Source organism: Stegastes partitus, unplaced genomic scaffold (genome assembly GCF_000690725.1).
Source record: "Stegastes partitus isolate 25-593 unplaced genomic scaffold, Stegastes_partitus-1.0.2 Scaffold1871, whole genome shotgun sequence".
In the NCBI taxonomy this organism is placed as follows: Eukaryota; Metazoa; Chordata; class Actinopteri; family Pomacentridae; genus Stegastes; species Stegastes partitus.
The window spans coordinates 96,490-118,268 of NW_007579602.1; the positions used below are offsets into that span (position 1 = coordinate 96,490).

Below are 21,779 nucleotides of genomic sequence, written 5' to 3' on the forward strand. Positions count from 1 at the left end.
ATATTTTTGACCCAACAACAGACCCAATGCCATCATATTTTCAGGAAACCTTTAATAAATCTATGAAAGACCCAAAAAGCATCGTTGTGAAATCATCATCATCGTCGTAGAAAATTCAAGGTTGACATACACGGTCTTTACCGATGTATGGAAGCTTCTGTTCATAGTGGAGCTAAAGGGAACATGTTAAAAAATAAATTCAGCACTCAGAAGAAGAATGACAGACCAATCGCACATCAGCGTTTGTGTCATTGCAGGAAAGAAGACATCAAGGTTCCACACAGGTTTAACTCAAATACGATACACTAAAGTGCATTCGCCCCATCGGAGGAGAGACGACAGCTTTCGATAATTTCCCATCGATTGACGCTTCAGTTTTGTTTTTAGCACATTCCCATGCAGCCCTAATGCATGTTCCCTCCGCTCAGAGTCGATAACGTGGCCACAGAGAGAAGAAAGCAGCGGTCTGGTCCTGCTGAGAGTGACGGTTAGCAAACCCAGCGGGGAGACTGACACTGAATCCAACAGGCCGTGTGCGTCTGTGTTTGTCGCTAATGTGGAAATGACAGAGTGGAGGAGAGCGTGATGGACAGGAGGCAGATATGTCGCATTTTCCTCTGTGTGAGCGTCAGCTGTGAGTTTGGCTCGCCGTCTAATCCGCCGTGATATTTTTGGGTTTGTGAGTCATCGCTGGTTTGTGGCACATTTCCAACCCGCCGCATGTCGACTGGGGAAATAAAAGAGGAGAACGCGTCCACGACGGCCAGCGTGAAGATAATGTACACAGCGTCGGGGCGGTCTAAAGAGATGGTGATTAAGATTGAACCCTCCAAGTAGCTTCTGGGTGTTGTTGTTTTTTCTTTTTAGCTCATTTTAACAAATTTTTCACTGAAATATGGAAACAGAATGAAGATGGAAATGTCTTCTCTGCATTCTGACACAGTTACTCATGGAAACTAAAACAGATGCGAAGTTCATCAATAGTTTATTTTTACACAATCGAAAAACTTGAAATCAGCTTGCACATCATTTTTGTCCACTGGCGCTACTAATGCTGAAGAAAAAACCCACTGTGATTCTACATAACAGACATATTTTACTTCTTACATTTTAATTTGGTTCCATAGTTTTCCTCCAATCTGCTCTGTGTGAACACTGCCTGCAGTTCAACCTAAAAACTCAAAGATTTTGTCACCATGACCACCCAGTTGTGCAGAACTTTTTAGTTTCTTACAGATGCTTTGTGTTTTGGGTAGAATGACATGATTTAAAGATTTAAAGGTTATATTTTTTTCTTGTCTTAACTTTGGTTTGATATTCAATCATGTTGTCTAACTGATGTTCTGTGATTTTAAATTAACGTATTTTTAATGTTCTTTTGTGAATGGACCCCAGGAAGACTAGCAACCCCCTTGTGGAAGCTAATGGGGATCCGAATAAAGAATGAATAAGAACAAAACGGAAATCCACACATCATCACTTCAAGAACTGCTGCTGAGTTTAAAATGGCAATTTGTCTTGTTTTAGTCTTTTTGACTCTGATGAATAGTTCCATTTTCGTGATTTGTTTTAGAGAAAGCATGCCTTGAAAGCCTGCTGGTGGGTTTTGGGTGCAGAGTGTTAAGTCTTTGCAAACGTTTTACAAAGAAGAAGAAATTAACTCCAAGGTTTTATGTTTAAAAAGCCGCTTTCCACTGGTTTTGATAACTATGTGGTTTAAATCACATTCATAGATGTTTGGCAGTCTTCTGTGTCTTCAGTGTGAAACCCTCGGTGACATTCCTATTGCAATGTTCGTTTCTATGCAGATGACACCCTCTTGTATGTTGTGTTAAAAAGTTACATATTTTTATTCATTTTTTCCTAGAAAATAATATTTTCATGCCTTGAAATGACCTAAATGTGACTCTCTACTGTTGCTTCTTTGAAAATGAGGCTCACAGTGATGCTAAAGTAGGATTTCCAAATGCTAATATTGCTTCAGTTAGCTTTTACTCACATCAGCGCTGAACTGGAAAACACTGGTTTAGAGTACGGTGCTCCTACCACTCGACTGAACTATAACACAAAATTGTATTCAATTTTGGGCATTTTATTTGTGTAACTGAATTGCCAATATTTACATTACATATAGTTTAGTTTGTTCTCAGGTGTCAGATCTTGATCTTGGTGGGATTTTCTATGTTGATAAAGCTAGAATAAGTAAACTTATCTTTATAGAAATGAAGAAGTAGCAGAGTTCAGTGTAGGATGCTGTTTGTCTTACAGGTTATTGTGGAGATACTTATAAAAGGAATATATGGCATTTTAAATTCAAGGATGTCAGTACGGCTTGTAAAATAACTCGTTTTTCTTTTTTGTGTTCAAGTATCTTTGTTTAAAATGTAGAAACAGACAAAAAGTACCTCAAACTTTTGCGCCTCCTCCCTGCTTTCACTTCCTGCCTTCGCCTGACAACTTGATATATCTGCATGTAAATCGTAATTAGACGCAACTCATCACAGAGCGCTGACTCGGGATGCAATTATGTGCTCGTCCGTATCACTTCATTATCAGATTACTTGTATTTGCGCGCACACGAACCCAAACTCAGCACTTAGGAATGCTTCGTCACACGCGGCTCACAGAAACTTCATCCACTCGTTTCTGCATCTGTGACTCACATTTTTTTTTTCTTTTTAAACTTTCCCCTCATGTACCTCTTTAAGCCTATTACAGTGGATTATGTTATTTAAAGAAGCCTAAACTGGTAGCAAAAATACAGCGATGACAGAGACAGAAACATAAATAAAGCGGTTTACCTTGAAAAGCAAACACTCAGCAGGTAAATCCCTGCATTTGAACATGTCGACACGCTCCGTATTTGTAGAAAACGTCTGAGTACATCTGCATTTCTGTGTTAATCACGCCGGGCCGTGATAAGATGTTGTTGATTTAGAGTACAACACACTATTGTCGGTGAGAAGGAACCTTACGCACATTTAGAAGGACGACTCGCGGTGTGATGAGATCCTTTGTGGTGTAAAGGGAGGGAGTCGTGCTCTCAGCTCCTCTGCTGCACCAAGAACTCCTCTTTGGACCTTTGGTTGGGTTCAGCGTGGAGACATGATGTCATCTGCAAGTACAGCAAAGCCAGTCAAGAGTTGATCAAACCTCTGATCAGTTGTGTGTTGAGAGCAAACCTCCCTGCCTCAGCTGTGAAACTCCGGCAGCAGCTTTTAGATCCACAAACGGCATCCAGATGGGCCCGACCCGCTCTGAACCCTGCCGAGGCTCGGTGTGGTGCTGTGGTGGTGGAGTCCAGTGGTGTCTCCTGCCATGTTGTGCTGAACCATTATGTTAAACAGCACCGTACAGCGTATCTCTGTTATACAGAAGGTCGCGGTGAAAGCTGCGTATTACCCGCTAAGACGTGCAAAGTGCCGAAGAGAGTGGATGTAATGACACCGTTTACGGCTCCGGTTTGACCCGAAGCGCCGCGCCGTTGTCTCGTCGCCGTGTGAAATCGGAAGCAGCAGGAGGTCAGGTGAGCTGTAAAGAAAATAAGCACTCCGGGAACAAACAGACGGAAAGAGCAGAAATAAAACGGAGACTGGAGCCGCAAATACAAAAGATGTAGCGAAGGTATAAAGACTTAAGCCTCGTGTACATGTTGGGTGTGACAGAACAGTTATTCTCTATAAGCAGGTCTTAGGGAGGCTGAGGGGGAAGGACACTTGTTACGATTACAGTTGTGATGATGATGCCACCACCGTGCCCCTGCTGTCACATGACATCGTCTTTTGTTTTGCTGTATAGGCCCAGAACATTGTGGGAGATGGAGTTAAAGGTGCTGATTATCTCACAGCCATGGTTCATATCAAAGTTTGAGCTACAGATGTGTTTTGCAGGTTGTTTTCAGTCGATTTGTGTAGTTGTTGTGTTGGGCAGTCGTAGAAACCTGAGCGACTCTGACATGAACCAAACTGGTTTGACAAAGCATTGTGGGCTGAACTGATGGCAGTTCCAGTTCCCGACTTTAAAGGACTTAAAGATACAACCAGATACCACAGGGCACCTGTAGAGTCAACAGTATATCCAATGCTATTCTCTGCTCATTCTTGCCGCATGCTTGCTGCCACGCTCCTGCATCCACTCGGTGGCTCTGAGAGTACTTATGAGCTTGTGACTTGTGATGTCCACTCAAAAAGAGACTCTATAAACCCAAACAATACCATCCCCTTCCAAGTGGTGTCCTCGTGCAGCAGGACACAGCTCCTAGGAGACCCTGAGCCAGAACATTGTGACAGACGAAGTGTTTTAAATGTCAAAAACGGGTCAAATTTGAGCTTGCAGTCAGTTAGCTGAGCAGGAAGGATATGAGTGATGATTTCTGTAGTTGTTGTGTTGGGCAGTCGTAGAAACCTGAGCGACTCTGACGTGGGCCAAACTGGTGTGTCGAGATTCCTGGATCTCAATGAGCAAAATGACAAAGCACTGTGGGCTGAACCCAAGGCAGCTCCAATTCCCAACATAGTAAAGGACTTAAAGATACGACCAGACACCACAGGGCACCTGCAGAGTCTTTGTGGAATCCATGCCACAGGATATTGGACCACATGCTTGCTGCTACACTCTTGCATCAGCTATCTGGTTCTGAGAATACTTATGAGGTCCACTCAAAAAGTTCAAAGCCTGTATACCGCTAACGGTACCATCCCGTTTGAAGTCGTGTCCTTTGTGCAGCAAGACACAGCTCCCAGCGCTCCTGCAACAAGCTCAGTGGATGTTGAGTTTTGTTTAGTGCACCGAGCACCATCTGCTCCGGGTCTCAAAATGGAGACCTTTCAGCTTGAAATGTTATTTTAGGGAAGATGAAGAAGTTGGCAGTTACTTTAGACCCATTCCTCAGTTTCTTTGCCTCTGACGTTGGTCAGTTAGATGGTTGCTTGGTCAGTTTGCTGCTGAACTCTTTCCAGAACTTTTTATGCCAACATTTATGATTCTCTTGTTTCACCACGAGGTTCACACAGTTGCAATTTGATGGTAAATTCTCCACAGATTTACATTTACCTCTTGATGAACCCCAACAACTTTGGCGTTTCATTTAGTGAATTGTCCCAAAAAAACAGGTAAAGGACGGGATCTGTTTTTTCTGTTTGTTTTTTTTTTAGCTCTCGTTATTTAGCAGCAAAAAAAAAGACAAAAACATACATAAGATACAAATTATGTAACTCAAAATCTGTTTTGCTGTGAAACAACAAGTATGGAAGGTAGATTTTAGAGGTTATTGTGTAATTTTATTTAGTTTTTTTCACTTTTATTTACTTTTTGGCATTTACCTTTGGATGAACTATAACAACTTGGCTTTTCATGGATGTGAATTATCCTAAAACAGCAGGTGAAGGTTTGGATAAGATCTGGTTTCTGTCTCTCGGTACCAAACAGTTCACTTGCAGTTCACCTCCTCGTTAATGAGATTCACCCACCAAGCGATCGCTCTACATGACGTCTAGGTTTGAGTATTTTTCGGTTTCTTTGTCTTTTTTGGAAAAACAACCACCAACCTGACTGTAACAACACCTGCCATCCAACATGTAGCTCTCTGCATTTAAATTACGGACACTTTTCACTAATCTTTAGCGTACGTTCACAGCTCTGATACCAACAGATGTCTGATTCTTAAAAGAGATGCAGCAAGACTCCAACCTTCTGAGAGACACGGTGGAAAATCTTGAAAGTAATAATTTACGTCGAGAGTCTGAGTCGAGACTCTTTCAGCGCTGAAGGTCAGTTTTGATGTAACTGCGTTGGAGTTAGAAAAATAAATAAAAAAAAGCAGTTTATTTCAACACTGAAGAAAATATGTGCAGGAATGAAAGGTGGAGAGGATGGAAGCGAGAGACAGTTTTTTTTTTTTTTTAGAAGAGACGAACGAACAAGAGAGACGGAAAACAGTGCCGAGAGTCGGAGGGGTGACGGATGCAGAAGAAAGAATTTGAGACGAGAAGAAGCAAAATGTGAGCAGAGGAGCCGAGAAGAAGAAGGAGGGTTGGCGGAGAGGAACAGTTGAGCAGCGTTACAGAACCGAGAAGTGTCAGAAAAGAGTTCACCCTCACATCCTGTTCATGGTTTATGTCACGAATTCCCTCATAGTAGGCGTCTACACCAAATTATAAACTACAGATCTGTTCAGAATGTCTACAAAGCCGATGTCACATCAATAAATGTAAATGTAAAATACACATAAAGCGTGGCCTGGACAGTTTCACGGTTTCAAGATTCCCTGAAACCACCATTTTCCTTGATTTGACCCACGCTGGTCGATCTGAAACCCATCTCGGTGGATATACGGATCAAATTTGACACGAAACAACCTCAGAGTGCAAAAATTTGTAGCACCTTTACAAAAACATACAGTTTTGAAATGTATTTTGGGCCACTTTAGGAAAAAATAATCAGATTCCAGGCTGAAAGAACGTTTAGGGTGTTTTTACTGCTGTCAAATGTCCCAAACGGGTCAAGTTAGCTGAAGGGGAAGGATGCATGTTATGAGTGATGATGCCACCACCGTGCCACTGCTGTCACATGACATCATCTTTTTGCGGCAGCATAGACCCAAAGCCAGAACATAATGATGGATGAAGTTAAACGAGCTGATTATTTGTACGTGAGGGTTACGAGTCGAGTAAGGAAACTGGGAAAAGGAGGTAAAAAGGAGACGAGGCCAAGCTGCTGGCGAATCCGCGGGTCGACGATCAAAGCAGCGACAGGAAGTGGGCGGTCCACGTGTCTTCACAGGAAGCGACGAAGGAGCCGGGACGGGCCGCTTTGAACAGGACGACTTTGTTCTTCTGATAAAAATGGCGATCAATGGTCCTTCTGAGACGGGCGGATGTGCGCGGTCCTCGGCGAGCATCGTTCTGGGGGGGAGTCGTTGTGATGTGGGTCGCCACGGTAACGGCGACAACTCAGCGCCGCCTGATGCATAATGACGGCGCACCTGAAGTGAAAGAGACGGGAAGCAGACAAAGCGGCGACGGGAAGATCACAGGGGAGAAGAAGATGTCGCAGGCAGAACGAACGCTGGACTCTTTGAGGTTTGCAGATATTGTGATCTGGTCTCAAACCTCCTGGCGTCACCGTTTCCCTTCGGCTCTCTGAATCCACTCACATGAAATGAACAACCTGCATTTACATATGAATGATGGCCGTCTGTAAATGAGCAGCTTCTACGTCCAGGAGCTTAACGAGGAACACGCCTTTTTCTAATGTTGTATTTGCAATGTTCTCAGGATGTTTTCGGGATGTTGCTATTGAGGACTTTCTCCTATAAAACATTCCCACAATGTTGCACGATAACAAAGGAAGGACGTTCTCAATGCAACATTTGGAAAATGTTTTAGGAACATCTTTAGATCACCTTTGAGAACTTTATCCTGCATTTAAGAAGAACGACATTGCCAGAACTTTCTTAGAACATTTTTAGAACAAAAAGAAATTCTAGCAAGCAGGGAACGTTGCAACAACATTAGCTAGCGTCACCTAAAAGTTCTAATAATGTTCGAAAGGGAACGTTCTCAACCCAACATTCAAACAATGTTTTTAAGATGTTCTCGAGGCCTCAGACGACAGAATGTGTTTTTATAAAAAAAGATCCTGTCATTTAAAATTTAACAAAAGTGGAACATTTTGTCTGCAACATTCTGAGGATGTTCTGAGGATGTTACTGTTGAGAATGTTCTTCTATAAAATGTTCCTAAAATGTTACATGATAACAAAGCAAAAAATGTTCTCAATGCAGCATTTGGAAAACATTTAGGAACGATTTCATAGAGCATCCTTAGAGAACTTTAACCTACCTTAGGGAGAACATTCTGGGAACCAAAGAAGGTGTTGCCAGAACTTTGCAGAACTTTCTCAGAATGTTTTTAGATTAATAAATAATTAGGTTCCTATGGGGTCAAAAGGGAACAAAGACAGAACGTTTTAACAGAGGATGTTTGGAGGATGTTGTCAGGTTATGTTCCATGATAACACAAGAAGAACGTTCTCAAACCAACAATAAAATAATGTTTTTCAGATGTTCTCGAGGCCTCAGAAGACAGAATGTGTTTTTATAAAACGTTCCTGTAATTAATATGTTAACAAAGGTGGAACATAATGCCTGCAATGTTCTGAGAATGTTGCTGTTGAGAACGTTCTTCTGTAAAATGTTCCCACAATGTTACATGATAACGGAAGTTCTCAATGCAACATTTGGAAAATATTTTATGCACCTTTTCAGAACATTCTGGGAATCGCATGAGAACGTCCCGCTGAAAACATCACCAGAACTTTCTCAGAACGTTCTGCTGGTTTGTGAGTCTGACAGCGTCGCTCCGTCCGTGTTGGAACAACGGTGTGTGTTGTTGGAACGTCTCCGGTTCTTTGATGTTCTCCGGCAGCGCTGCGTCTCAGACGTCAGTCAGCCGCCGCTCGGGGAAACAAACCCAGAGGCTCCGAGCTGCAGCCACGTTCCCACAAATACGCCCCAAAAATAGTTTCATCCTCTTCGGAGAACGATGCACAGAAATGTGCAACAACAACAGCCGAGCCGAGGACTGGGGAGGATTTCAATTTCTGCTCATTTCAAAGTCGGAATACTTTAATCTGAGCGTCTTTATTTGTCACATCTCACTGCAATAACAATCCTATAACCGCAGATAAAAGCTGATGTCTGATGATCTGATTGTATGTAGGGACGGTTCTCTGTATCTATGACAACAGCGGCTGGAGAGTCTCGGGGGATTGTTCATCAGGTCGCCGGATGAAGTGTTATCTGGTGCGACTAACACGATGAGTTTATTGAAGCTGCAGCTACTCGTGCACGAGTCTCACCTGAAATAAGTGTCGCTTTTCCTTGGAGAGGCTGCAGATCAGACGTGTTCACTTTCAGGAATGTTGACAGTTTGAAGGATTGGTGTGTGAATGTGGACGCGAGAAAGATTTGAATCCTTTGAATTCTCAACAACGACTCTGCAGCACATACAGTCGAAACCAGAAGTTTGAATTCACTGTATTAAAGACAGAAAACCTCGATTTGCTAAAAGCCAAAATAATGAGAGAGAACTTTTTAATGACTTTCTTCAAAGTCAGAAGTTTACATCCACTAAGATGCCTTCAGACTATTTGTTGAAGCCCAGATGATGATGTCATTCTGCTGCACTTCACACAATAGATGGCATCATGAGGAAAGAACATGATGAAGCAACATCTCCAGACATCAACAGGAAGTTAAAGCTTGGACACTAATGGGTCTTCAGATGGACAATGACCCTCAGCATAGCTCCAGATTAGCTACAGAGAGGCTTCAGGACAACAGAGTCAGTGTTGTGGAGTGGCCATCACAAAGCCCTGATCTCCATCCTGGAGAACATCAGTGGAGCAAGGAGACCAACAAACCTGACCCAGTTCCACCAGTTCTGTCAGGAGGAATGGGCCAGAACCCATCAAACTGTTGTGAGAAGCTTGTGGAAGGAAACCCAGAACATTTGACCCAAAGTCATAGAGTTTAAAGGCAACGCTAGCAGATACTGAGGAGATGGATGGAAACTTCTGACTTTGAAGAAACTACCTCATCCTGCCTTTAAACTGCTGCCGTCCTAACTTGTCCTTTTCTTTGTTTTCCAGGTAACGAGCCGTCGCCGCTGGGCACCGTGGAGAGCTACAACCCGGTGAAGCGGCGCTGGGAGTACGTGGCGCCGATGCCCACGGCCCGCTGCTCCTCGGCCCTCCTGCAGACCGCCGGCATGCTGTTTGTGATCGGCGGCGTCGCCCAGGGACCCAGCAACGCCGTGGAGGCCCTCTGCCTGCAGGAAACCGTGTGACACATGCAAAAACACACACCTCGCACCGACAAACCCCATACCTGACTGTGCAGAAACACAGACACGAGCACGCGAGCTTAGATACTTTTCTACCTTCTTTACGTCCGACCCGACGGATTCCTCTTGTACACCAGGAACTCTTTTTTCACCTCCAACAAGCATTTTCAGGCGGGAGCTGCAGAGCTGGATGAATAAATGCAAAATTAAAGGAAGCTGTGACTGGCAAGGACACAAAACAGACAGCTTTCTTTTGTTACTCTGGGGAAATCAGAGAAGGACAAAAAAAAAAACGAGCAAAAAAACCCCCCAGACACCGAGTCTGCAGAAACAACACGCCTTTGAACTGTTGAGCATTTTTCAGAATAAAAGCAGGGTACTTTTCTGGATAATTAAAGGAACATAGGGCCATATCTCTGAATCTCTCCCTCGCAGCGGCTTCTTCTTCTTCTTCTTCTTCTGCTGCGACGGCGAGCGCGGACGCTTTTCTATGACCTTAGAAACAACACTTTGTTGAGTTTTAGACGGTCTGGGAATGTCTGTTTCAGTTCCAACCCTTTGTGTTGCGGTCGTTGCAGAAGTCCATCCACTTTGTAAAGCCGGTGAAACCTTCGGCCGACGCTGACCACAGCCGCTGCGTTTTCTCCCGTTTCTTGCCGACTTGCGGTCGAGTTTGCCGACGTCTCGCTTTGCATCCATGAATCCACCCGACGGTTCTCGACGCTGAGATGCAGAGTAACTCACAGCTCTGCTCCCAAGCATCCACACAGATAAATATCTCAGCAGCAGCTTTTTCGACACATTACAGTATTTCCTCCTCGAGCGATCGCGGTACGCTTTATTCTTTACCTCAACTCGACACCCGAAAGGTTTGACAGACGCGTCGGGAGGAGCATCTTCAGGCGATGACACCAGAGTTACATTTTAGTTTTTTATTCTCCTGGAAGGAAATTCACAGACTAGTAGGAAATCACACAATGCGTGCGGATCACAGAGTCGTTCTGATGGAAAATAATATTTGGTGGAGCGATGAAAGGCCTGCTTCGGTCCGACACAGTTATCAGAGCTGTTGCCTACCTGCACAAACACTCATGCCAGAGGCGTCTACTTACAGAAATTCTCTGCAAAAAAGTTGTCTTTTGTGTATAAAATATTCATATCGATGGACTTAAAAGGAAAAGTTTGCAGCTTGCAGAGGAGGCGAAACACACGAACAAGTGCACAAAGTTGCTGCATGTTTGGTTCCAAAAACACATTTTTATTTTCCTTATAAATCTTTAAATATCCTTCTTCTGGTATGAAACTGCACGAAACACAATTAGTTTATTTAGTGATCAAATCTTTCATTCAGACTCCTCGTCTTTCCCCCAAAACTCTCTCCGAAACTAATTCCAACTGGGATTCGTAGCTTGTAACGCACAAACCTGACGACTACTGCAAACAGCGTTATGAGCATTACTGCTGGTTAGCCGCCATGCTAACACCTGCTAGCTCTCCAGAGCCGCCTCCATCCTACAGCAGAACACAAAAGGCAGATTTTTACTGGACACTGGGGAGCTGCGGTGAGACTTTATGCGGTGTGCAGGGCAGAGATCTTTGTGACAGAATCACTGAGGCGTGGAAAGCAAATCTCTCACATAAATTTGGTCTTTCTCTTCCTGCAGTCCTGCTCCTCGCTAGACTTGTGCATATCTTTGAATTTGCACAAAAACCGTGCGTCAGAGTGAACGCATTCAAACACAACGGTCCGTCCAGGCTGCACAGCAGAGATTTATCTGCTCCGGCCTCAACTTTTATTGAGACAATATGCGGCAAAACTTCCAAAATATTGAATTTGTGTATCACATAAAAGCAATTTCACCGTCATGGCTGCAGTAATTTGAATCAGTCCTGATCCTCTTGAGAATAGAAGTTTATTTCTCCAGAGTTTATTGTGCGACTACGTGATTAGAAAGCGACTCCTGGCGAATCAGAAATAATGACATCGTCCCGCTGCAACCTGATCAGACGGTGAATCATTTAAAGATGCATCTCCAGCATCCAGACTATTAAAAACGACTGAATGATGGCCTCAAGCTGCAGAAAAAGGACCCGGATGAGTAACGAGAGCTGCGTCTGGCCCCAGAGTCGTTTCTTCTCGCCGTCTTTGTTTGTTTTTTCTGGCCGACCTCGTGTCCGACGGCTCGCTGGCCGGTCGGCGGCTCTTTGCTGCGTCGTGTTCGGCTGATTCCTGACTCATCACACGTGTCTGCATGCAGAAGCACACAAACACTCCTGCAGCCTGAATGCATGTTTGTTCCATCGTGTGTTGGATTCATGCAGCTTTGGAAATAATTAGTTTTTTTCTTTGTGGTTCTCGGTGGAGCTTTTCTTCTTCTTGAGGTCGTGATGGACGCTGTGGAGCTGAATCCAAGCAACTCTTTTCTCATGTTTCAGTTTTATTCCTGCAGACGTTGGACGATTTATTCTGTGTCATCTCTTACATATGCACAAAATAACAGCGCTTAAAAAATGTTTTCGGCACCAAAATGTAAATTTCAAACATGATTTATTGCACATGTTGAATCGTCGTCGTCTTCTACAAGATGTTTTAACCAACAACGTCCATGTTTGTTGGCTTCTTTTTTTTAAAAAAAGCAAACAGCAGGTGGTCTAGTGATTATTTCCAAAGCTGTGTACATGCACGTGTACTTAAGTTGCATCCACAAGCTCATGGTTTTAAAACAACCGCAATATAAAGGCTAATAAGCGTCTGTGTTTGCATGCACGAGGCTGCGGGGGATTATTTTGTGATGCAAAACCTTCAGTCTGCCTCTGAGCCACACCTGAACTGTTCCAGCGACCTGGAGGCAGACGGTAAACAAAGCACAAGTTTAACCTGCAAACACTCGTTTCTTTACTCGTCCAGCAAACACAGAACAACGGGACGGTTGGGTTTTAGTTTGCGACGACCTCCGCCCGGCTGCTACCGGCTCATGTTCACCGAGAGACAAGTCTGCAGCTGGAAACACAACCGAAGAGAGAATGTGGAGACTCCTTGTAGTCGGCTCAGTGGCCGAATATCAGAAATCACAATTACAAAGACGATCAAGATGAAGAGTTTAGAGACTCTGTGAGGTTTCCTTCCAACAGGCCAACGCTTGCACACTTAGTGCACATTGAAAGCTGCATTTATGGATTTTTTTCCTCCACTTGACTGAACAACAAATTGAAATCTGACACTTTATTAGATATGTAAGCTAGTGTTTGCCTTTTTGCAGAAACAGAGCAACGTTAGCATGTGTTTGGAGATGCATTCAACACGTCTTTAGCTCGGCGGATGAGGTTTCTGCACCAAAAAGCAGAAGTTTCAGGCTGCAGAGTCACAACAATGAGCTAAAAGATGCTAACAAGGCCTCACAGAGCTGCACATTCTGGTTGTAATTCTCTAAACAATGTCCCTTGATGCATTTTGTTATAGAAAATATATTCATAGGAGCAGCTTTGAAGCTACATTTATTGATTTTTTTCCCCACTTGGCTGCACAATAAGTTGAAAACACAACATCGTTATTGAAAATGCATTTTGCAGAAACAGCATCAGCATGTGTTTGGATTCAACACAGCTCGGCTCAGCTAGCTTAGCATAACTGCTGGGAAGCTCATTTATAGTAAAATAATGAATTGTTTCCCCAAAAAGCAGAAGTTTCAGGCTGCAGAGTCACAACAATGAGCTAAAAGATGCTAACAACGCCTCACAGAGCTGCACATTGAAAGCTTTAAAGCTGCAGTTATAGATTTGTTTCCAGTTGAAAACACAACATCTGACAGAAGCAGATGTTGTGAGATGCATTCAGTGTCAGTGCAAAGTTCTGTCTTTCAGCAAAACGTCTTCATCTCGCTGGACGTTCAGCGGCTCATGTTCATGAGTTTTTCTCAGAAAGCAAAAGTTTCCGGCTGCAGAGTCACAACAATGAGCTTAAAGAGGCTAAAAAAGCTGCACTGAGCTACAGATTTGGGTTTTAATTCTCTTCACGTCGTCCTTTGATGCTTTGATTCATGAGTGCAGCTTTAACGCCGCCGTGACGTCCCGTCTGCATTCACATTCATGCCATCGAGCCTGCGTGGGTTCACGATTGTTTTCCTGCTTCTTCGTGGGCGCTGCTGTGCAAATCTGTGACACTCGGCGTCTGTCTGGAGGAAGCTCTCTGCCTTCCATCCAGTCTATGAGCCACACTGCAGCCCCACAGGAGCTCTGGGACTCTGCCAGAGCAGCTCTCTCCGTTACTCATCTGCCTTGTTTTTCTGGTTCAAAGCTACAAGAAAACACCTCCCGCTCTGACCCCGCCGGCATCAGGTCGCCGTATCGACAACACGTCTCAAAAATGTTGTCTTTGGGTAGAAAAAGACGTGAATCTGGTTTTCTGGCTGCCGATGTGACGCCGGCCGCTGGAGAGGAATCCCTCGGCTGCTTCCGACAGCAGGTTGAAAAGCCGAACAAAAGAGCAGGATGCTGCGGCAGAGAGCGGCCAATTAGCGGCTTCCTCAGACGGAAACGTGTCGTCGCGAGCCGCTCTGTCGACGACCAACGTGGTTTTAGGGGAAAAATCCACAAACAAGTGCCCTAAAATCACTACGCAGGGTTTTAATACAGCAGCAAATGTACAAATGCTCTTTTCTGTCAGGCACACCAGACTCTCACTTGATGCGTTCAGGGCCCGTCGGTACGTTCGGCGCCTCGATTCACGAAAACGAGGCCCGCAGACTCAGGTTCTGACAGAACAGCGAGGAGCGGCTTTTACTTTTATGAATCCAGAACTGTGTCTTATCTCTGACAAAGAAAAGCCTCTCGTTTCTTTCTTTTTTTTTGTGCGGGTAACTTGAGCGCGGAAAACCGGAAACCGCCTCGACGCCCGCAGGTAGCATAAATGTGTTAGCGTTAGCGAAACCCGCGTTTTCTCGTTGTTTTCTCGATTAGTTGACGAAAAAAAGTACGAAACACCCCCCGCCCCCCATGATTATTACCGACTAGGCGATCGGGATTAGATATTTGAGTATTTTCGTTGTTGATCGTTGGTTATTTCCGCCCTCCGGTTGTTGGTGTTCTCGGTGGAGGTGTGCCGTGGTGTTGGGTTCCCCAAAGTGTTCGTCACTCGGTCGTGTGTTCTCGCAGAGCTTTGCTTCGGCCCAAAGTCTATTTTTTCATAGAAGTATATACATGAGAATCTGTTTATTTTGCAGAGAAGGAAGGTTTGTTGTATGTGTTCGGGTAGAAAGATGAGATCATTTACGCCAAAAACAAGGTTTTATCGACGACGAGAGAGATGAAAAAAAGCTACGGATTTTATTTGCATTTTGATCTGCAAAAGAAAAACTACAAATTTCAACACAGAATCCTTCTCTTGAGCCGATAACCGAGCTCCGGCCGGGCGGTTAGAAACCCGGTTATACTGCTCGGTGGTCTCAGTGGATCGCCGTGTGCGCCGAAGCGAAGGACGAGGAGGCGAGACGACGGTTAAATATATCCTGATTTATGTTCTTTGTGTTCTTTCTCCCTGTGACGACTGTGTGGACGTTTAGTTGTAGCTTCTCCGTCCAACAGACCAGCGGAGCAGCTTCACCCTCAAGTGACGTGAGAATAAAAAAAGCAGAAATATAAGAAAGTTGATGATGACAAACAGAAATATTTAGGAATTCATTTCCATTTAGGCCAATAACATCCTGAGCAACAGCTTCAGAGCACTGACGGAAACCTGTCGTACACATGAAGCTTCTCATTTGGAGTTAAAATTAATATAAAATAATGTACTGGAACATTTCTACAGTTCTAATGCAAATGTAATTTACTGAAAGTATATTTCTAACATCCAGACAGCGTCCCTTAAAGACATTTATTATCTCGATCCTACAAGATTATTATTGTGAACAAAAGAATAAAAAAAGATTTTGGGGACTTTTGGGTTTCCGTACGTTTGGGCTACAACCACATCAATTAGTAAATAAATTATATAAATATGTATAAACGTGATCGAGGAGACGCTAAACTACCGTAACATCATTCAAAATGTGATGTTCGTGGTGTCAGATCTAAACCAAATGTTCAAATATGAAGCTGGTTTCTTGCTAAAAATCCTGTTCTATTCATTAGTTTTAAATAAAATAGTATTTAATGCAATTCTAAAAGTGTAAAATCACACCATTAGTCAAATATGTCACGATCAGACAAGATAAGTTGGTATTTTGGGGAAAGTTATGAAACTTTTCTGTTGGAGAGTTTGAAAATAAACATGGTGCAACTCCCCAATCTGTTAGCTAAGAAGCTAGCTCCTGAGCTGATTAGCTTAGCTTTGGAATTAGCTTAGAAATCACTTGCTTGGCTCAAAATTATAACTAGCAGCTCCTAAAGAAGGCTCGTTAAATTTAATTAATTAGAAAAAACGAACCAAAAAAACCCCAGAAAAATTCTAAACGGCAACATTTTTGTCAATAACTTCGAGTCAAATAAATCCAGGATGAGTTTTTATTCCACGTTTGTTCTGATCAAACGATAAAGAAGCAGCACGTGATGCGACGCTAGCAGTTTCCCCCCGTTTCCATCCTTTATGCTAAGCTACGCTAATCGCCCCGGGCTCCATAGCTGCACACAGACTCCTTTTATCCAAGTTTATCAGTTATTTGTAAAAGATCAAGCTGGTAAACCCACATTTTGCTGCTTTGTGGATTCTCTCAGATCTGATCCCGGTCGGTCACTTGAGGGCGAAGCGTCGCTCGGCGGTAAACACGGAACACGTTGTCGTGATGTACAAAGCTAATCTGACATCATCTCGATAATCCCTCCGACGAACATCCGACATGATTCGGCTGCTTCCAGGAGGAGGAGACGACGAAACCGGACGCGTTACTTTGGCTGTTACAGCCGCCGATGTAATAACGACGGTAACCGTGGTGATGTTCATCGTTGTGGTTTCTTTGTGTTTTCTTTTTTTTTTTTTTTTTCCTCTTTGGGTTCTCTGTAATAGATAAATGTGACGCTGCGGTGTGTTTTTGAACTGGGATGGAAAAGAGAACAAAAACAAAAGTGAAGGAGCTTGTGTTAGAGGGCAGGATGATGGTGGTGATGTTCACAGGGAAAGGCTGCCTCCGCTTACCGAAGCCTGCCGGAGTCGCTGCTGCAGCGACCGACGCCGTCACCACGGGGGTTTTAGAACCAGAACGGGGACGATCTGTCCACAGCTGTAAGAAAAGACAAACGAAGACTTTGCTTTATGACGCTGGGGGACACTGAAAACGCTCGGACGCACACAAATGAGCTAGCATGCACGTTTAGCGCACGTTTTATCGAGCTATTGCAACAGCAGGTGCGACCCGACCCGCACTGGGCATCGTTTGAACTAAAAACAGAAGCACGAAGGCCAGAAGAAGCTAAAAGTAGGCGACACATGAAACCTGCAGCTGTTCTCAGGAGCAGATTTGGTTCAAACTGCTGCTCTTCTTGGGTAATAACAGATTTTTAGGACGCAGCATTTGCAAACTGTCACTGACGATGACGTTAGCTTGAGTCACGCAAACTCACAATCCGAAGCTCAGTTTAGCAGCATTTCCAAACATGGTTCTCCTGCAGATCCAGGTGCATCCTGAGCGTCGCGTTCGTCGCCCTCGAACTCGCTGCAGCGTCGACGCTCCTCGCAGGCTTCGGCTTCGAGCGGTGGCTGTGACTCCAGTGCAGTAGTTCAGTGCCTATACTAAATGTGAGGTAGTGCCTCGACTATGAATCCTGTTCTATAATAAACTATTTTGACTTGCTGTCTGATTCTGTCCGTCCTGTGCTGTTTTGTTGCTGTTTCACTTTCCAGCACCTTCTCCGGTGGAAGAAGAGGCGCTCAGGTCTCTTATAGGAGGAAAGCTGTCACCCGATTCATAATAGATGAACGTGACATCAAAACCCACTTCAAACGATGCAGCAGTGTGAGGATGAAGAGCTCCTATAGAGAGTGTAAAAAAAGCCATTCTTACTCAGTAATAACTGGATGGTGGCCTCGTGACCAGCTGCTTGTCCTTTCCACTCTCAGAATATATTAACTACGAGCTGCATCCTGCATCTAAAGAGCATCTCAGCATGTTAATTAGCTGCACAGCGACCCGGACCAGCGTCGCTTTGTGGCTCTGATTGAAGTTTGGCTGCAGATGAAGCCTTGTGTTCTGCATTATGTGCACTTTTTGAAGCAAGAAGATGAACAAAAGCCCTGTTTGCTGCTCTGGTTACTGCTGCCCCGGCTGTTTCCCTCCATCCCCACCTGATTCATCCGTAGACACAACAGGTGCTTTGTTATTGCTGGCAGCAAACCCAAAATTAATCATTTTTTGATCAGTTTTTGGCACAGAAAACAAAAATTTGGCAGCACAGACGAATCCTAAACTGAAAAGGGAAACGATGGCAGAAATGTTTGTCGGCTGTTGGCGCTGAAGACTAAAACACAGGTGTTAAAATCCAAACCTCCCATAAAGAGGAGATGGAACACACCTGTTTGTATTTTTTCCACCTTATGTTTTTACCGTCTTCGTATCAGTTTCGCTGCTAATGTGCTTGTCGGTTTCAGCAGGCAAAGAGAGCGTGATCATCATATCATCTGCACAGAAAAAAAGGAAACGTCAACCTTTCTCCTGACCTGCAACCTCCTCTGAACAATCTGGCATGTTCCACAACAACACGAGCTAAAGCTAACTAGCATCAGTGCTGGAACAACGTTTCCTGACACTATATATTCTAAAGTATGTTTGAGTCCTATGCTCTCATTGTTTTGTGTTTTTTTTTTTGTATTGTTGTGTTCCAATGAAGTTGGTTACCATTAGCGGTCACCGTTAGCCACCGGTTAGCTCGATAGTGGATAACAGCTAACGTTAGCACATGCTGTAGTGCAGGGGTGTCCAATCCTGGTCCTGGAGAGCCCCTATCCAGCATGTTTTAGATGCTTCCCTCTTCCAACACACCTGATTCACATGATCAGGATCGTTATCAGGCTTCTGCAGAGCTTGATGATGAGCTGATCATCTGAATCAGGTCTAAAACATTCAGGACTGTGGCCCTCAAGGACCAGGACTGGACACCCCTGCTGTAGTGGAACCAGGTTGGAAAAGAATTACCAGAGGGTTGCAAAACACAGATGCAGCATTAATCAGGAGACTTGATCCCACCAATCAGGGTTCAGACTTCTGAAACTGCAAGATGGACCTTTGGGAGCAGGTTCTGTAGTCAGGTGACACCAACGTTCATTCAAGTCCGACGTGTCTGATATGAACCATCTTGAGGCTTCATGAGAGCAACAAGGTGTCGACGTTCACAGACGGATAAACCAGAATCCTGGCTGACGAGACGACTCCCGGTCTGCAGAAGTCTTCTGACCCTGTGGCTCATGTCTGGTGTTTTGCTTGTGTTCTGCTGCGTTGCTCTCTCTCCTCAGTGTGTTTGTGAATGAGTGAATGAGGAGCAGGTGGTGTCCGCTGATTGGCTGCCTCGCCTGATTCCTGCCACGCGATTGGCCAGGGGGCGGGTCCCTCGTCTATTTGCTCCTCACCTCTCCAGCCTCAGCACCACCAGGAAACACCAGCATGTGTTGTAGGAGGATGCAGCAGTGGTTAGCTAGTCGATGTGGGTTTTGTTTGTGAAGCTCCTTGTGATCACTCACAGGGTAAAGTTAGAGCAGAACTTTGTGAAAACCTGTAAATAATTGTGAATAGTAGTAGAGCAGTAGCAGGAGGGAGAAGATCTGTATCCTCTTGTTTCTGATTTTCATAGGAGGTTGGTCAGATAATTGTCATTTATTGACGCTCAGGTTATTATGTTGGCTCCTGTCTCCCTCTGGAGAGAATAAAAGCTGCTCTGGTTGAACTTACTGGTTGCTGGTCTTTCTGGGGCAGCACACGCTCATGTTGTGTCACAGGTTCCCCTTGGACCTAACAGGAGCATCGCAGGAGAACAAGTTTCCAGCAGGAGGAACCATCCGAAGAACAAAACGGAGAATTTGTAAAGAAGAACAAAGTTTAAACTACGACCAGGGCAGGTATGTGTTTTATTTAGATCTCAGTAAAAACTCTGACGGTTTTATTTAGGAGTCGTGCGATTATTGAGAGGATTCTGAATGAATCTACACTCATATAACATTCACATCTGTAATGTAGTGACGTAGGCTGTTCTACATTTTTATTTTATTCTATATTGATTGTAGGGACTAAACAAGGCTTCACACACGGTTTAGTTTTTTTGCAAGTGTGGATTAAAAAAAAGGCCTTTATTGGTCACAAACACAATTATACACAGTATAAAGTGTTTTTCTCCTGTTCCAGACTGAAACAGTGATAATAAATAGGAGAATAAAGAATAAAACACACAATAAATATATATATATATAGAGAGAGAGAAATAAATAAAAGTGTAAAAATAGTGTAAAATATGTGTAAATACAAGGTGAAAAGTAAGAAAAAAAAATGCCCCACAGGCAAAAAGTAAAATTTGCAGACTAATTGCAAAGCAGCGTCTGAATGAATCTTTTCAGGCCCAAATGTTCTGGTGCTGTTCTGGTGCTGTGTACGTTCAGATCCTAACGAGCACATCGGGGGCAACTTTCAAAAGAAATGAGGGTAAAAAAAATGGGATGAAATGTAAAAACTGCAAAAACGAAACGAAAATTATTCAAGAAAAATGAGATAAAATGTGCAAAACAGCAGCGTGTGTCCTCTGCAGGATGTGATTGAGTCTCTCCACCTTCATAGATCCTCTGTGTGGATGAACTTTAATGTTAAAAGACGGTGTTTTTAAGCCTGAGCTCCACAGATGTTGCCTTTAAAGCCGGTGAACGTTTAATGAGGCGTCATCGGTGCGACAGGTGATTATTCCCTTTAACGACGGACTCTTGATTTGAAACACCGAGACCTCTGACCCCGCTAGTTAGACGAACAAATCCATTTTCCTTCAGCCATCTTTGGCGTCGGAGCAGATAGTCGGGTGACAAACGGAGACAGAAACGCCTCCGCAGGAACAACTGAAGCGTCGTTAGCGCAGATCGACTCGGAGGGCAATTAAACTGACTTCAGCAGCTCTTCGCCGGAGTCGGACGCGGCGTCGCGGCGAGGCCTGCAGAGGTGATTAACGCTAATTAGCAATCAAAGATTAATGATCGTCGCCTCACCCAGACGGAGTCCCCGGCGTCGGCTCGGACGAGGTCTCAATTAGCGTTGTTCCAATAATGCCGTGCTGTAATAACGCCGACAAACACGGCGCTGATTTCGATCCCAGCTGGGGGTGGGAATCGAATAAAACTGAGCGGGACTCGAGCCGGTTATGAGTTTAGCGACGGTGACACATCATTCCGTCCAGTTTCTAACCCTGGTGAGCGGGTTGAGTCGCCGCAGCCTCATTATTTCACCCAAAACAGAGCAAACAAACACCAGGAAGAGGCGCCGGTGTTGGTTTCTCTGCCGCCCACGACCTCGTGAAGCTGCTCGTAACGTCTCTGAGCTACAGTTTAGCTTAGCATCAAACACTGGGAGCAGGAGAAGGCGCCGCGGGGGAACATCCAGGTGCATAAAACACGTCCATGTGCATGAATCAAGCAGGATGAATACATTTGTACAGCGTGGCATCAGATAGCTGCTCACCAGGTTGGATTCATGTGTTTAATCACAACATCCACTAATTATTTCCTCAGGGGTTAGGATGGAAACACAGACGCTTCGAGGTGGAGGTGGTTTTTATTTCCACTGCAGCAGCTCAGACCCGTCAGACAGAACCTACAGAAACATACAAAACCACAGCAGATAGTTTTAATTATAACCGGATTAAACTCTCTACAGGTGATGTGAGCCTCAGTTTGACCTGATTTCCCATCACATCAGTTTCCAGTTAGTTCCTGTTTCTCATTCCAAAAACATTCTGGGAAAGTTCTGCTAACGTTTTCAGCTG

At 44.2% G+C, this 21,779-nt stretch overlaps 1 protein-coding gene and 1 long non-coding RNA gene across 2 annotated transcripts in view; both read left to right on the forward strand.

The window, feature by feature from the left end:
- klhdc8b (kelch domain containing 8B) overlaps nucleotides 1-9,848 on the forward strand; it is a 70,397-nt gene extending 60,549 nt beyond the window's left edge. Inside the window, exon 5 of the mRNA XM_008302746.1 lies at nucleotides 9,652-9,848. Within this exon, the coding sequence (XP_008300968.1) occupies nucleotides 9,652-9,848 (197 nt within the window). The remainder of the gene's footprint in view (nucleotides 1-9,651) is intronic.
- Nucleotides 9,849-14,933: 5,085 nt separating this feature from the next.
- On the forward strand, nucleotides 14,934-17,633 carry LOC103372964 (uncharacterized). Its single transcript, XR_521031.1, has 2 exons — nucleotides 14,934-16,008; nucleotides 16,056-17,633. It is a non-coding gene; the product is annotated as an uncharacterized LOC103372964 (long non-coding RNA).
- Nucleotides 17,634-21,779: the final 4,146 nt, after the last annotated feature.